This window comes from Gigantopelta aegis, chromosome 3 (assembly GCF_016097555.1).
Source record: "Gigantopelta aegis isolate Gae_Host chromosome 3, Gae_host_genome, whole genome shotgun sequence".
In the NCBI taxonomy this organism is placed as follows: domain Eukaryota; kingdom Metazoa; phylum Mollusca; class Gastropoda; order Neomphalida; family Peltospiridae; genus Gigantopelta; species Gigantopelta aegis.
Genome location: NC_054701.1, coordinates 37,898,821 through 37,915,919, shown reverse-complemented (window position 1 = coordinate 37,915,919; position 17,099 = coordinate 37,898,821). Strand labels below are relative to the sequence as shown.

The 17,099-nt window shown below is 33.0% G+C and overlaps 1 protein-coding gene across 1 annotated transcript; it reads left to right on the top strand.

Moving 5' to 3' along the window:
• The first annotated feature begins 2,062 nt into the window (after positions 1-2,062).
• On the top strand, positions 2,063-17,099 carry LOC121367998 (ras-related protein Rap1). The gene is made up of 8 exons (XM_041492489.1): positions 2,063-2,123; positions 4,732-4,826; positions 5,787-5,855; positions 6,446-6,502; positions 7,771-7,911; positions 10,098-10,238; positions 11,532-11,630; positions 12,312-17,099. The coding sequence occupies exons 2-7, from the start codon at positions 4,770-4,772 to the stop codon at positions 11,619-11,621; spliced, it is 555 nt and encodes a 184-aa protein (XP_041348423.1). The 5' UTR covers positions 2,063-2,123; positions 4,732-4,769; the 3' UTR covers positions 11,622-11,630; positions 12,312-17,099.

Sequence of the window (17,099 nt, the reverse complement as noted above, 5' to 3'; positions counted from 1 at the left end):
CATGTGGTGTTGAACTTGTTTGGGCTTAGCCTCACCATAAATGCTGTTGTCGCCACCAGTTGTATCGTCGCTATTGGGGATCAACATTACCATCCATGTTGTTGGCAGCCCAGTAAATTATAAAAATGTACATACAAAATCGTTCTGGATCTTCCAGCAAATATATATAGATCGCCTTTCACGCGCACTTTGTGAACTCATACCCTCTCCAGCTTCGATTTGGTGGGTGCGGTGCTACTCCCATCCCACTTCCTACGTATTTGGATGTCAAGTGATAAGCTGGGTGCAATAAATATGCTATTCATATAACTTTTTTTTCAGGAAAATGGTAAACAAAAGGATTTGTTTGGTTCATATTTAAACCACTTGCGTCCAAATCACGTTACGCTTCTGAAAAAGAATGTTTCCGAAATATTGTTTTGCACCAACCAAAGACTAAAAAAAAAAAAGCCAAAGGAATAAATTCAATAATATTATATTATAGGCGATAAAATGGATCAGAACGTTTAAAACATACTCATATGAACTGTATAGCTGGTGAGCCATTTCTGGCTACAAACCGAAGCCGAACAGTCCACTAGTATATCCGTTCACTTTCATCATGTCCACATTGATTTAAATGGCTTCACTGCAAACGTAAGTTTGCTAGCCATATTTTTCCTCATCATTTTAATCTGAATTCCAGATTAATCAAATAAGATCAAAGTATGTGTACAACGTAACCGTGTTTATGAATGCGAAAAAGTTAGAAAGATAGAAAGAGATAAGACAAAGAGAAGAAAAGACGACAGAAACTACAGTACAGTTGCAAAGAAAAAGAGAGAGTATAGTAAACGGAAATATAGTCTCTAATTTCCGGTACTAGTGCTTCTGGGTAAAGTTATATTTATTAAAAAAAAAAAATTGTACATCGTAAAGAACCGACATGTATACACATATAATGTATATTTTGTCTTTTACATACATTTACCTTTTATACATGTAGTTTCTTTTGTAGTAACACTTTTCATTTGAATATTTTGTGAGCAGGTCAGTAGGAACGATTTCTGGAGTGGTGTTCAAAGTATCTAATGGAGGGGCACATTCTCTAGTGGAGGTGGGGGACACGCCTTATTTTAATTCTACCACTGTTTATTAGGACAAAAATAAAATAAAAAATAAAATAAATAAGGATTGTCTGTAATTTCTATTACGTTCATCGGGGTATGAACAAAAAAAATCATCCTCACGGGTGGTGGTGGTGTTAGCTTCCCCCGGTTCCTACGGGCCTGCAATGAATCAACAGTACAATTTACAAACTGCCAACTAAAGAATTGGATACTATATATTAGATGTGGATTCTCAGAACTGCTTCACCATATCTTAGTATTCCTAATCAAGATGCTAATATTATTTAACATTATAAATCAGGTGCGAATCCAGTGTGTGTAGGGGTGGGGAGGAGGGGTGCGCTGGGGTACACACTCTCCGAAATTCGAAGTGCCACAAAATCAAATGTTTAACAGATGGATATTACGCAATTATTGGAGTTTTTTGTGTGTTGAAAATTAACCCCCCTCCAAAAAAAAACCCCAAACGTCACTGTTAAAAAATAAAAAGAGAGGAAATTTAATGACATTTTAAAAATAGTTCATTTATTATCATACATAACAGTGCCGTAGCTAGCGGGGGGGGGGGGGGGGGGGGGGCAAGGGGTGGCAGTTGCCCCCTCCTCCCGGAAAAAAATCCGGAAAGCATTAAATAAATTTAAAGAAAATTGTCTTCTTAACTGTTTAAGGAGTTTTAGACTATTAACTACTCAGTTGCCCCCCCAAACAAAAAAATCCTAGCTACGGCCCTGCATAACATTTATTATAAATAATGCATAATTAAATAATTCGATGATGTGAACATTTTGATATGCTGGCAAACTAATCGTGGCCAAAATTCAGTTAAAACGTGTCGTTAAATAAAATATTTCTTTCTTTCTTTTACGGCAGATCAAATATAATATGAAACCGACATCCACGACGAAGTATGTTTATGGTTAAAACGCTAACTAACAAGACCGAATAAGTTTGACGTATGACGTCATTGCCTGCGGAAGTGTATGACGGCCATTGAAGATAATAGGTTTGGATAGGGTAATCTATCATTTATGTTTGTTATATGTTATAAATATGTAATATTTACTAATCATTTACATTTACACAGAGACGTTTGCTAATGTAAATATTTTCATATAACCAAGTGAATATACAGACTCATTTTGTAACACGCAGAATTAAATTTTGCGAATAAATATTTGTTAGCAGATAATCGCAGTTACAGAGAGTAGATTTGTATAGTTCACACATTAAATATCGAATTAGCTAACTGTTTAAATGTTCTTAATGATGTAACATGTGTATAAGTTAGATACGTTTTTCCCCCAAACTGTGTATGCTGGTTCTTTGTGAAAAATCCATCCAATGTTCTTATTATACATTTAATTGTGGAGGGCGTGTCGCTCTGGTATCACATTTTGTGACCTTGCTCTTCAGGTTTCTACATTAAGTCTTGTCTGCTGTCCCAGGACTAGTGGTTTTGGATGAAGGACAAGTCAATTCTCTCAACAACTTGTCTCTCCAAACAAGTCCAGGAAACATTTGGTTCAGTATCGCGTCACAATTTGCTACACAAGTTTCAGAGATCGCCACACAATTTTAAAACATTAAATGGTAGTTGGTAATCAATTTTCATTTGACTAGAAATATTGCTAATCAAGATCGTGAAAACAAAAGGTTTGCAGAAATCAACTAAATATCAAGTTAATAAATACTGTTTGACTCTTTCGGAAGAACCCCCCCCCCCCCCCCCATTTGCAGTGTTCTTGTTAGATAAAAATTAAACTGGGGTGGCTGTAACCCCCCACCCTCCAAAAAACAACAGAAACAAAACAAAAAGTGTGGGGGTGGGTGGGTGGGGGGAGAGCCTGGTTACCATTAATCAACACTAGTTAGACCTACCCCATATTTAGCCCCTCAGTATCTGGTACAGAAATGTTGGTACGATGTACAACTACTACTTGTAAGCTGACTCATCTTTTGTGGTTGAACCGACTGACCATATCTCCGGTTGAACTACATAAAAGATGAGTCGGTTTGTCAACTTTATTTTTAACCAGATACTTAGAAGCAAAATAAGAGGTAGGTCTTTCCACAAAATCAACCCAATACACAACAATGTTGAGGGTTTTTTGTGTGCTTTACTGTTTTTAAGGATGGGGGGGAGGGGGAGGGGGAGCATGTAGCCAGCCTCCTTAATTTTCACACAGCGAGAACACTGGGCACCATATCTCTAGCACTGCTATGGTTTTCCCTTTGTAGAGACATTCTTTCTTTACTAAAATTGCTGCAAATAAACTTGCGAGTAAATAATGCATTCCATATTTAAATCGTAATCTTTCTTCTGCGTTCCACTTTTCATGTACTATGCTTAGGTAAAAGCAGCTTAAAATTGGAAGCTATTACACTGTAATAACTAGAAAATGACAGAAAAGATTGAAAGTACTTTGCCAAATGAGTATGATTTGAATGTTAAATAAATGTAGCTAATTAATATTTATGTATTCACAGGCGACCGATTTGGTTGCATATGCAACCTTTTTTCTTCTTTTTCGTTTGGCAACTAAAACATTTTATATCTGGCGACCGAACCAAAGATCAGCAGTAGTCACGTATGGGAACAATTCTACCGAAATAGTCGCTGTATACCACTAAACTTCGCCTTATTAAGCGCATAGGTGAAATCCACTTTGCCTTCGATTTCGCAGAGATAAAAATAATTACATTGATAATATAATCACAATGAAAACATGCTGCAAGCACGTTTTCACGCACGTTTTCACCAAATTATCAGTCAAAATTTAACAACTATATATTATCAGAGTAAGAGAGATCTAAATAGTTACAAAATGTTTCTTGGTACACTTTATGAAACACTTTATTAAAAGGAAAGTAAAACTTTGTAACAAAACATTACAATCATCAACAATTTGAATAAAAAATAATAAGATCATCTGAATAACATAGACTGGGATTGTTAACGTTTTTTATGTAGCATGCAGACACATTGTTAGCATAAAGTTGAAAACCAGTTAACCATTGGGGAATCCCAATATATACAAAGATTCCCAAATGTATTACTTGAAATGTTACGACTATGAGGCACATTTTTTCTGTATTTACTTTTTTTTTTATTCTGATTTGTTACAAATCGAATGTATCATTAATGCATGATTTAAAATGCAGATGGAAATCATTTTCAAACTTGTATTTGTGCTTATCACAGATTTAGAACAGCATACGTCAATGAATTTAAATACCGTTTTATGTTTCCTATATAGGAGTACTGCCACTCTCCAGTGTTGCATTTTAATTTTTAAAAAATTAATCAGATCATTACAATCAAGGTGTTGTGGTAAAGACTTAGAATTTACTTTCTGATGTAATATTCAACAGACAATTATGAATACTAAAGTCAAATATATAAATTGCACAATTGTTTCTCTGATACACTTCATGTTTTTCAAGGTTCTTTAATATTTGCACCAATGGTTTACACACACTCACATACGCACACACAGATACACTAACACACAAACATTCATACATACATGCATACACTATGGTATCGGTATGTAAACTTGGCTCCTACTTTTGCTATTACATGCATTTACTTTTATTATATGTATTTTGTATTTACTTTCAGTAATTTTCTTTTCTTTTGGACGACACATTTCATAAAGGATGAGAGAGTACAAAATTGTTGTTCTTGGAAGTGGTGGTGTTGGAAAGAGTGCCCTGGTGAGACTATATATATATATATAGATATATATATATATTACATACCTATTCAATCTTACTATAGTGATAAAAACATTTTCAGTCTGTGCGATAAATTTATCTTGTATCTCACATATGTTATATCTGGAACCTTTTAAATGGGGAATTCTCTTTTTATTTTTACTGGAGTTAGTGCCTTTTTGTTACTGACGTCATATATGATTTACAAATTACATCACATCATATTTGCAACATTATACAAGGCTGCCGCAGAGTACGATTCTTAACGTTCAGTAAATCAGTGAAAGGAGGATTGATCATAGATTTAAGAAAGTGTTATGACATAAAATTAGAAACTGTTTTTGTAAAACATTAAGAAGGTATGTAATAAATACAGAACTTCAGACATTGTTTTCGTTTCCTATTTATTGCAGTCTCGGTGGCAAAGTTCTGTAACAACTTTTACTTAATATGCTCTAGTGGTGTCGTTAAACAAAACAAACTTGCTGAGCTACCATATATAAGTTAGTCCTGTACAGAATAGCAACATGGGATATAAAACAGGCGTTTCACAGATGGGAAAATCCACATATATCAGAGCTTTTAGTATTCCAGTCATGGAGCACTGTTGGGGCTGTTTTCCCCATGTATGAGGAACTGTATGATTTTTATAAATAATTTTTTATTGCACTGTTACTGTGCCACTGAAGCAGAAACATTGTTGTTTATAACCACAGAATAAAAATTAATTTTTCTGCATGCTGTGCACATGGAAAAGCTGCTTTAAAATGGTAAAATACTAATGGGGATTAAACTTCAATAATGTGCTCTATGTCTGAGCTGCATCCTGCTTCCAGTGTGCAACAGGTTATGGATTTATATGATTTCCCCAGCAGTCATGGAAATGGTATCATCAGTTGAAATACACAAAATATGGTTTGGCAAATATGGTTTTAGCAAATTATTCTTGTTCTATTTCAGACTGTTCAGTTTGTCCAGGGCATCTTTGTTGAGAAGTACGATCCAACAATAGAAGACAGTTATAGAAAGGTACATTTTAAAGAATTATATGTGAAGCATAAACTTCCTAACAATAACAATGTTTTAAAGTGTCACTATGTGTTGGTGGACCAAATATGCATCTTTCCAACACATCAGGCTCGTATTTGAGTTTAGCATTCCTGTAAGGGAATTATTAACTACTACATGTGGGCATAAGAAAGAAACAAACAAACAAGTTGGCAGTTGTATCCATGATTTTTGTTTTGTAAAATTAATATTAAGTATAAATCATCTTCTGTGTGTAGCCATGCATAAAACATTTTACATGGGAAATGTTGCGATGTTTCTTTTGTTTTATTAATGCTGTTAAAACAATCAATATATCTGTAACTTCCTTTTTTTCCATCTTTAATTCTATCCTCTTTTTTTACTATTTTTATCATCCTTTTCAAAAATTATTATTAACTTGCAGTTGTATATAAAAAACAACAACCAATCCTACTAATCAGTAAAATTATATATTACTATAATAATAGTTGATTGGCTAACACCAATCAAAGTGTTTTGATTGTCTTAACTTGGATTAAAATTTGTAGGTTCCTTGTGTTTTATTTTGTTTTAATTTTTCTTTTTCATAGCAAGTTGAAGTTGATGGCTGTCAATGCATGTTGGAAATACTCGACACAGCTGGAACAGTAAGTATATTTTTAATACTTGGTTACTGTCATGGGAAAGAGATTCATTCTTTCAACCTATTTTCATACTTATATCCAATTAAGGTTCAAGCACACTGTCCTGGACACAAACACGTCAGCTATTTGGGCTGTCTGTCCAGGACAGTGGGTTAGATGTTAGTTTTTAGTGGTTAGTGAGAAAGAAGAGGGTGTAGTGGTCGTACACCTACCCATTGAGTCGTTAAAACTCGCTCAGGGTGGAAGCTGGTATCGGGCTGCGAATCCAGTACCTACCAGTCTTATGTCTGAGGGCTTAACCACAACACCACCAAGGCTGGGAAAGAGATTGAGTTCTTACTTTTATTACAATGTGTGACACTGGGCAGTAACAAGTGTTCTAAATAATATAGCATTTATATGGGGGTTTTTTTATTGTTTGTCATTGATTTAAGTTAAAATTAATTCAGAAGACCAACTGGTATTATCAAAAGGTGTTTTTCATTTTAGACTTTTTATATTTTAAAAAAAATATATATATTTTCTCATAGATATATGCTGCTTCTAGAAAACAATCGGGAGTTAAAGAGAAATTACAAAGTAGCTGACTACTATTCACATATTGATATACGTAATTAATATTATTACCCATATGGTTAAAAATATCTTGGTACATTTCAAAGTGAAACGTGCCACTAAAATGCCAAGTGGGACGTAACACTTCGACATCACATGATGACATCATCGATTGGTGCACTATAACCTTACAGGAATGTCAAGCAAACGAGTTGAGTGATATAAACTAAGGTTGATTATGAGTAATAAATTGGATATTAAACTCACTACCATTTCGTATTATGTTTATTTCCCTCTTGAAATAGTTTTCTTTGTCACCTACTAAAGCTTGTGACAGCTGAAAATTATTCCACTGGGACACACACATGATATGAAATGGAAACTCATAAATTAATATCCTATAATTATGCTTTTAAGTAATTATTGTGTTTTGAGTCTGAATTGAAAAAATATGAATTTGATGACTGGAAATGAGTTGCGTATGAGTATAAAACGATAGCACATTTCAGAAAATCAGTGGCTACTCTAATGTTTAGATATAACTGGAAATGGGTTGCCTATGAAACGATAGAAGATTTCAGAAAATCAATGGCTGTTGTGATGTTTGGATCAGTCCATTAAAACATATGAATGCATATAGGTAGAAAGATCGAGTTAAGTATTCATGAAAAGAGAGAACTTAAATTTTTTTTCTAATTTTAATTGATTTGTTTCAGGAACAATTCACAGCCATGCGCGATCTGTATATGAAAAATGGTCAGGGATTTCTCCTGGTTTACTCCATCACCGCTCAGTCAACATTCAATGATCTGCAGGATCTACGTGAACAGATTCTCAGGGTGAAGGACACAGATGAGGTACATCTCAGTATTTGCCACTCGTACACAGTGTATAACAATATATTCCATATTTTAGGCCATCCTTAAAAAAGGTTTTGTTTGCTATAACATAACCCACCATTTTATGATTCTATAAGTATTTGAAAAAAAGTTCATGATGACTGTTCCAGAATTGGTCATATTGTAGAAGGGGTGGTACCATACTTATTATTTTTTCCTTGGATCCATGCTTATAAAATTTTAGTCTGGAATTTTTAATGATGTCGCACACTTTCAGTTTGTATGGTGTTGCCATGACGTTAAAATATCAAGACATTATTAAAGTTTTAAGTCTGGATTTTAAACTTTTTATAAGCACAACATCTGGTGATGTCAGCTACATTTGTTTTCTATGATTAGTTGGTTTAAAGGCACAGACTGAAGTTATTAGGCAGTGTAAAATGTTTGCGGCTATTACAGCTTTACTGCCATTAACTTTCAACTTGCTTAAATGTCCAGTTTTGACAAATCCATATTTTCTTCTTGTTCTAGTGTTTGTGATAGCTGAATATATGCATTTTATGTGAAAACAGAAAAGGTATGTTCATTATGAACGAGGGTTAGTGATTTAAAATTTAATTTTGTGGGTCATAGATATATATATAAAACAATTGGTGCCTTCCCTCCATATGATCAAATCTGAAAACTCATTTTTCTTTTAATATGCTGGAAAAAAGTAAGGAACCAAAGAAGAAATATGAATGGCTATGGTTTTTAAGGATGGTCTAAAAGAATTGTTTTTGTTAGGTCTTCTGACTGGATTAAGATCCCAGTTTTCTGTTTTTAACCCTTCTTAAGCTTGTTCATGTTTAGAGTACTAGTATTTGACACACACAACATTTTGTTAATTATAATGTTTTACTTGAACACATTTCTACACATACCATGTATTTCTCACATTCTTTTGTTTGGAAGCAGCTCAAAACAGTTTTAGTTGTGAGTAAAATGCATGACATTGTGTGTTTGTAACCGAAATATGTATGTGACTTGTTATCTGAAAAAAAAATACTTGAAATAAAGTCCCAGGAATCATGAACATATTTATTTATAATGAAAATCTACTCTTTCAATCTTGTATTACCCCATTGGTAGATCACTCCATATTATTGTCTTGTTATGTCAGTGTAGTGGTTGCTTAAACTTGGTGCTGTTCTTAAAATACTTCACATATGGCTGCCTTTATTGAGGACTATTATTTCAAGATATGATTCTATAACAGACTGGTGACATTTTGTACCTTAACTGGTGAATTTCATTGATTGTTTTGAAAAAATAGTTTTTGTGTCGCTGTTTCTCTAATTTGTAAACTACACCTGAATCCTTTCATGAATGTTTTTATATTTGGTGTAAATACCTGTGAAACATTTGAATATATGTGATAAAAAAAAGAAAGAAAAAGTAATAGTGCCTGTGGGAGATAACTGATTATTTGAAATAATCCTTGGCAACCGACTTAAAAATATTTGCCTACCCAATTATATTTATTACTGAAAATTCAAAAACTAAAATTGTAAAACATTTATACTTTTTAACCAATATTACAAACCTCTTTAACGGTTTATAAATATATAAAAATATGTAATATTATGTTTCAAAGTAATAAGTGTTCAGTGCTGGAAATAGTCTGTTCCACAGGGAACACCTTTTTTCATGCTATAGAATTTACTATAAGTTATTTATTTTTGAGTCGATTGTTTTCTAAATTGCACGCAAAAATAGTGGGTTTTTTTGTTTGTTATTTCCAAAACGGACTACAGGCCAGAGGACTAGTACATCAAGAATCTACTTGTCTGCCACAATTTTCACTTGTCCAAATAAATGATATGTTTTAATCAAGTACTAAGATGATGCTTTTGATTCATTGAAAACATTTTTTTTAACCACTGAACAATCATTGAGGTACATTTTGTTTGTCTGAGCGGACTTTGACTTGTCAGGACAAACGGACAAGTGCTTATTTCGAACACTGGTGTTGAAAATCTTAGAAGAAAATTTGTCAAAGTGTCGGATAACCCCCACCCAAAATAACATTGGTGACAACATGCATCACAAAGGATTGGACAGAATAATGTACCTCACTTCAAAACCATGGTTTTATGTATTTTGTATTCTCTCATGGTGTTTAACTGAGAAAGTTTAACATGATTTGCCTTGTTTTTCTGCAGGTGCCAATGATTCTGGTTGGCAACAAGTGTGATTTAGAAGACGAGCGTGTGGTTGGCAAGGACCAAGGACAGAACTTGGCTCGCAGCTTTAACTGTGGCCACCTGGAAACATCGGCTAAAGCAAAGATTAATGTGAAGGAGGTGATGAGATAGTTTTTCCATAGATTTTGTGTAACCTGTCAGACACAGTTTTAATAATGGTTGTTGCCTTTCAATTGTAACCAGTAGTAACCATTGCAAAATCTGTTTGCAACAGAATGTTTATTGTTTTGCATACAAGTGCTCCATAAAAAACAACCCTGAAAACACATAACTCTTATTTGATTTTAGACCAATCTTATGTGTGTTTCAATCTTTAATGCTACCTCAAAAGCTGTGGTATGTACTACCCCATCTGTGGGATGGTACATATAAAAGATCCCTTGCTGCTAATCGAAAAGAGTAGCCCATGAAGTGGTGAACAATAGGTTTTCTCTCAATATCTGTGTGGTCCTTAAGCATATGTCTGACACAATATAACTGTAAATAAAATGTGTTGAGTGCATCGTTAAATAAAACATTTCTTTCTTTCTTTTAATGCTACCTAGTAAAGTAAATCAAGTGACCTACAGTTGCAAATCGTTGTCAATATTGCTACCCTTGCTGGACAGTAGTAGTCATGTCCCCATGTCGAATCGTACTTCTCATTACTTTTGAATCATTGCATAATATGAAAAATTAGCAAGAAAAAAAATCTGGGGAAGAGATTTTTTATGTTTTACATTCAGGTCAAATATAAAATGTTTTACCCTTTGCCATGGTGTGTGCAGTAAGTTCCAAAGTTTTGACCCCAGTCACATTCCTCCCAACATGTTTCAAATGACGTGAGCAACATGAATGAAGTATAATCACATTGTAGCAAGTCTTTATTATACAAGTTGATATTTTATTTATAGCAAGGAAGCTTTTTAGCAATTCACAAATGTTTCCTGGTTTTTTAGTTATGGTCAACATAGCTGATTGTTGTCATAATGAATGCTTAAAGTGAGTGCAAACTAGTGACATCACATGGTGTCAATAATCATTTTCATATTTGTGGCTCACAAACTGACCCCATAGCATCTGACTAATAATTTCTCATTGCTAACACTTGTTGTTAACTGCCGGTATATGATATCACTTTGTCATGTGCTACCATGTCACTAGGAAACAAATTCTACACAAGACAATAGGGTTAGTCACTCACTTTCCAACATAAGATCTCAGTAATAAATGTTAAATATGCATAAATAACTATATAAATTGTTTTAATTATTATTATTCCTATAATATAAGAATATAATCTTTAGAGAGAGAAAAAGTGTTCTTCAAAATGAAACCAAATTTAGCATTTAAATAGAATGCCATGTCTGTGTATGATGTTAATGGTGGAATGTCTTCTTTTCTTTTCCTCAGATATTTTCTGACCTTGTTCGGAGCATCAACAAGAAAAGTCCCCAGCAAAAGCCAAAGAAAAAGAAGAAGGGTGGCTGTACACTACTTTAAGTTATTAAGGTTTGTTCTTTTAATTTACTTACCTGTCTTATGTTCTAAGCATGGCTGATTACATACTGCAGCTGAAGCTGGCTTAATAATCTGTTATGGAGTCTTAAGGCTAAGCTTTTCAACAATAATTATTGTAACTGTTTAACCTAACATTTTGTACATAGAACAGTGTAATGCAGTTAATCCTGTAGAGTTGGTGTAAAGTACAAGAAAGTTGCTTCTAAATGTTTGATACAAATTAATGATATCCAAGCACATTGTTTAGTCTGTTGCTAAACTAGGTGTTTTAAGATTTAATAACTACAACATTTAAAGAATAGAATAAAATAGATGTTTCATGCAAAATACATCAGCTATTGGGTGTCAAACTATGGAAAGGCAAAACATTAAGTGATGACCAACAAACAGTTAAAGACTGAGAAAAAACTAAACAGCACCATGTCAGCACACACGTCTACTTCTCACTAAATACCAAAAGCCACTGAAAATACAAAATCTAAACTTGACTTTTAGAGGTTAATGAAATGAAAAATAAAACAATTTGATAATTACAAATAAAAATTACTATAATACTGTTACATGGCACCATATTCTGACAGCATTCGAAATCGGTCATAAACTTGTAAACTTTAATTTTATATAATAATTTTTCCTTTTGATTGTTTTATGATTATTTGTTTACTCTTGCAGATAGATAACTACATCATTGTGAGAACACAGTTCTGGTATTTGAGAATTACTTTCACCAGTTTGGGGACTTTATCTGAAGAAAACATTCTGATACCGACACATTAAGTCTGGGCTTCATGCTGAAGGACCAACAAACAAAAAACGACATTAACTCTTGTCATTCTTGGTTAAGCTGCTAGTATCTTTACCGTTTTATATTTCGGTTGAGGGTAGCAGATTCATCGTATGCATGCACGTCACCTTAGAGTTGTCCCCCTCAGGGCATTAGTAATGGATACACTTCTTTGCCACCTCTAGTTAACATCCTTGATATCACTTCAGTATATTAAAAGTGACAGAAAAATTTAAATGTTCATATTTGACACGTGTCTGGTTTTGCCAGGATTTTATTTATGTTCACACGCGACTGTCGGCTCAAAGGTCAAGGTCACGTTACTGTCCACTTGTGTGAAAGTTGCATCTGTAAATTACATCAACTAGGTGCTGGATTGTTCCCATGTTTTCTCAGTCTTCTGCATCACCTTGATAGGCTTCTGCTCTCGCATCTCAACTGATCATGGGTCAAGGTCACATCAGTTATTTTGTACGTTTTAAGTTAAAGGCACAGAACACTCAAAATTAATTGTGCTTGTAGCCAACTTTTGGATAGTTGCACTTGTGATATTTAGGTGGTTTTTTTAAATTCCATCCTTTACTTGAAACATGACTTGAAATTTAAATTGATACCTTTTTTATGGTTTCAGAATTTTGTAATATATGAGTTTTTTTTAAAAAGATTTAAAAGAGCCTTCACTGTCTAAATAAGAACATTTTAAGTTATGCTGAAGGCATTTGTATTCTAAAAATAAATGTTATATTTCTGTTGTGTATTATTACATTTTTTAAAAGTTGATTTGCCTGTTTTTGTCCCGATTTTTCATTTAACAACAATTTTAACATAATTATATATTTGCCAAACATACAGGTAAATTTATTTTGTGGTAAAACAAAAATGCAATTCTAAGTTTTTATGTGCCGGTAATTTCTTAATTGTGGATGAGAATACTGGAAGAACTAATGCTAAATATCATCTAAAGACTTCCGACACATACCCGTCCCCAATAAACAAGTGTATGTACATCTTTGACCCTGTTGGCATACATATTCATTGTTAATCAATGTCCCCAACAATATTTCTACATAACATCTTGGAAAGCAGCACTCTTCATCCCACCCTCAATAACCTTGGTAACATCATATCCTGGACAGTACTCTGTTGATCATCAAAGCAACCAGTATATTTCTGCCTTCACTGCTATCCCCTACCTCCACCATACAGCTATACATGCAAAGTTAACAAAATCTATCCTTCCTCCATGTATTCAAACTTTAAGTATGGTCCTGTACATGTTGAACAAGTTCATAGACATTTTGGTGGAGGGGTGTTCTTTAATATGTGGTGCAATACTAAATTTTATTATACACATTTATAATAAAATGGTACATTAGCAAAGATCGTTAACAGTTCTTCAATCCTGATCTGTTTGTTTTGGATTTTAAAAAAACTAAAAACAATTTTAATCTGAAATCTCTGCTAAGGATGTCATTTCCGAATGGATGAGGGTTGTGTTCGTTAATTGGGTACATTGAACAGGCTTTTTGTTTGCTGTATACACTGTATTTGTAAACATGAGATTTTTGCTCATGCCATTCTACCAAGGAAAGATGTTTTTTCCAATCCCCCCTTACTCCTCCCTCCCACATTTGTCTTCCCTACCAGAAATGAATATTCTCTCACCCTTGTTACATCATTGAAAAAATGTTTAGCATTTGTTTCATGTAATGGTTCTAATGAAGATATGTCTGTCCTTCATAGTCTTTTGAATGTCCCTCTAAAAATGTAAGTAATATTGAAAACCCACATCACCATGGTAGTTGATGAGATGAGAAATATATTGTACATGTATTTTGATTCAAAACAAAAGTCCCTCATTGCTTAAATGTGTATGATGTTAACATGGGGAAAATGTTAGGCTTATTTTATTCCATTAATAAATTTCTTTTGTGGCTTTGTATTGGTGTGGAAGTATTATATTTTTCATTATTTAGGAACTGTTTCAGAAATATAACATTGAGAGAGGGCGTGTATTTTAAAATAATGCTTTACAGCCATCTACAAAAATAGATTTGCTAATAGCTCCCATCATGCATGACTAACAATGATTTAATGTCCATGACAGGACATCATAATACCATTGGTTTGATTTTTACACAGTAAATAAGAGGATATTTTAATGTAATTTAACTTGAATTTAACAACATTGTCATTTTACAATTTTAAACATAAAATTGTACTAAATAAATGATACTGTAAATACATGTATTTAAAAACAAAAACTAAACAAAAAATCTTATCACCGTTTTGTGAAACGTGTGTGTGTGTGTGTGTGTGTGTGTAAGAAAATGGCTTATAGAATATTTTGCTAGGCAATGTTTTGAATGCAATAGTTTGTACATACAAGTAGATATATTTAGTGTGTATGACTTGACAAGCACCATTCCACTTTGGAAAGTGCAGCTTGAAGAAAACGGAGTTGATGGTTTGCTTGCAGTAGGCATGCTTTTGTCAAAACTGGTGAGTTGAACCAAATAAGACCTAGTATATAGCTAAAACATTTTGGAAGGTGGAATGTGTGTTAAAGTGCAAATTAATCTTGTACAGCATACACAGAATGCATTTTTAAAATCTAAAAATATCTTAGCAATATAAATAAGTACAGCTGACAACTCAGTTCACTATTTGGATGACAAAATAAATTTGCATTTATTTTAAATAGATTTAATTGTTTTATTTTATATTTCATGGGTATTAATGTGTTGTAACTATTCATGAAAATAATATTTTAGAAAAGGAAGAGTACATTTGTTACCAATAAAAAAAAAAGAAAAAAAAGTAATTCTATTGCATTCTGATTGAGTTTATGTATGTAGCATTTTTATTATATTTTGTTTTGTAAGCAGCAGTGGCGTAGCGTGGGTTGCCAGTGCCCAGGGCAAGGCAAGTATTGCGTCCCCTAACCAGTGGACAGTTTGCACTCCCTGAGTCTTCCACCAGTCCAGAATTTTGCACCCAGGGCAACCGCCCCGGTAGTCCCGACCACACTACGCCACTGGTAATGAGGCAAATTATATAAATATGTTAACACAACTTCACCAATGATTGATGTTGTAAATAAGCATCTGCTCACTTTCTTCAATAATATATATATTTCTTTTTAAATCATGGTATTTCCAAATAATTTTCAGTAAAATGGGACAGGACACTGTAGAAAAATGAAAAAAGATTTATTTAAAAAAAAATTCTTTACTACACAAATGCTTCACATTTTTGTCTCTGAATCTTTCATTTTATTTCAGTATTCATAGACCTTTAAGGCATATGCGAATTATAACCTTTCATTAGATGTTGTTTTGGTGACATTATCACTTGTAATACTCCAGTATTCACTCTCTGTGCTATTAGTGATACATCACCGTATATCTGTTCCTTTAAGATTCAATGTAGAGATAATTTTGATCATATTAGTATTTTATACAATGTACTCTTGTTAAATTTGCATTGGACATTATTTAAATCCTCCTCATATGAATCATATTAAGTTCTTATTAGATTCTTATGTATTTATAATTGAAATGTATATCTCACTGTAGTTTTCAGTTCGTTAGGTTAGAATTAGTGATTACGTTCTAGTGTATGATTTGTAAAAATGTTTATTTTATATTTTGTCCACTGTATCTAACACATTAGTATATTGATATTTATTTTCATAATATGATCACATACTTAACAAACAAAAATGGGCCAAATTAAAATTGACAGTAGCTAAAATTAAATAATTTGTTCGCCATCTTTTATACCACAAATGTAAGTAATCAGTTTCAAAAAGATTCTCAACTACAAATTGTTGGTAAAATATTAAATAAGATAAAAGTCAAGTTTATGTGTAAGATAAAGCCAATATAATTTTGTCATAATTAAATACTATCTTATGATTTGTGACAAAGTAAAACAGGGTAACACATCAAAATTTTAATGGGCTCTATTTACTGTGTGTGTACTAGAATGTGAATTTCTTGCTTTAAAAAACCCTCAAGAAACAAACAGTTTTGTCTTCTTTTTTTTTTACCTAGTAAATTTGAATGTCAAGACCAGGGTTTTTTGGGGGTTTTTTTAAACTACACACAAAACCTACTTGAAATAGTTTTTTCTTTTAAAGCTATATAGTTTTAACAAAGTTTTGTTTTTGAAATAGATCATGCAAGTTTTTAAAAAGAAGCTGCTATGTTGTTGACTGTACTTAAGTATTTATTGGCAACTTGTATATTATTCAATATTTTACATTTTCAGGGTGGGTGTATTTAAATGCACTTAAAACAAAATCCCATCTTTCCAAGTAACGGGTGTGCAGTCTTGACACGTAGTCAGTACCAAAGCATTTCGGAATCTGTAATCATTTTGCTTAGTTTGGTTACCGGAGAATGGGAGAATGGGTGCCACGGGCATGTGATAACAAGGAAAAGTCGATGATTTTTTTTTTTTTTTTTTTTTTTTTTTTTTACACACTGGCTTTTTGTGAAAACTATACCATTACTGTAGAATTGCTGACTGATCTTATTTGGACTGCAAACACTTGAGACTTAGGAGATGGCATGTCTTATTGTCACAGCTTTGCTTGTACATGTATTTACCTTTTACTATATCGCTCATCTAGGTCATTATTTTTATGAATAAAACTTTAATCATTCTTA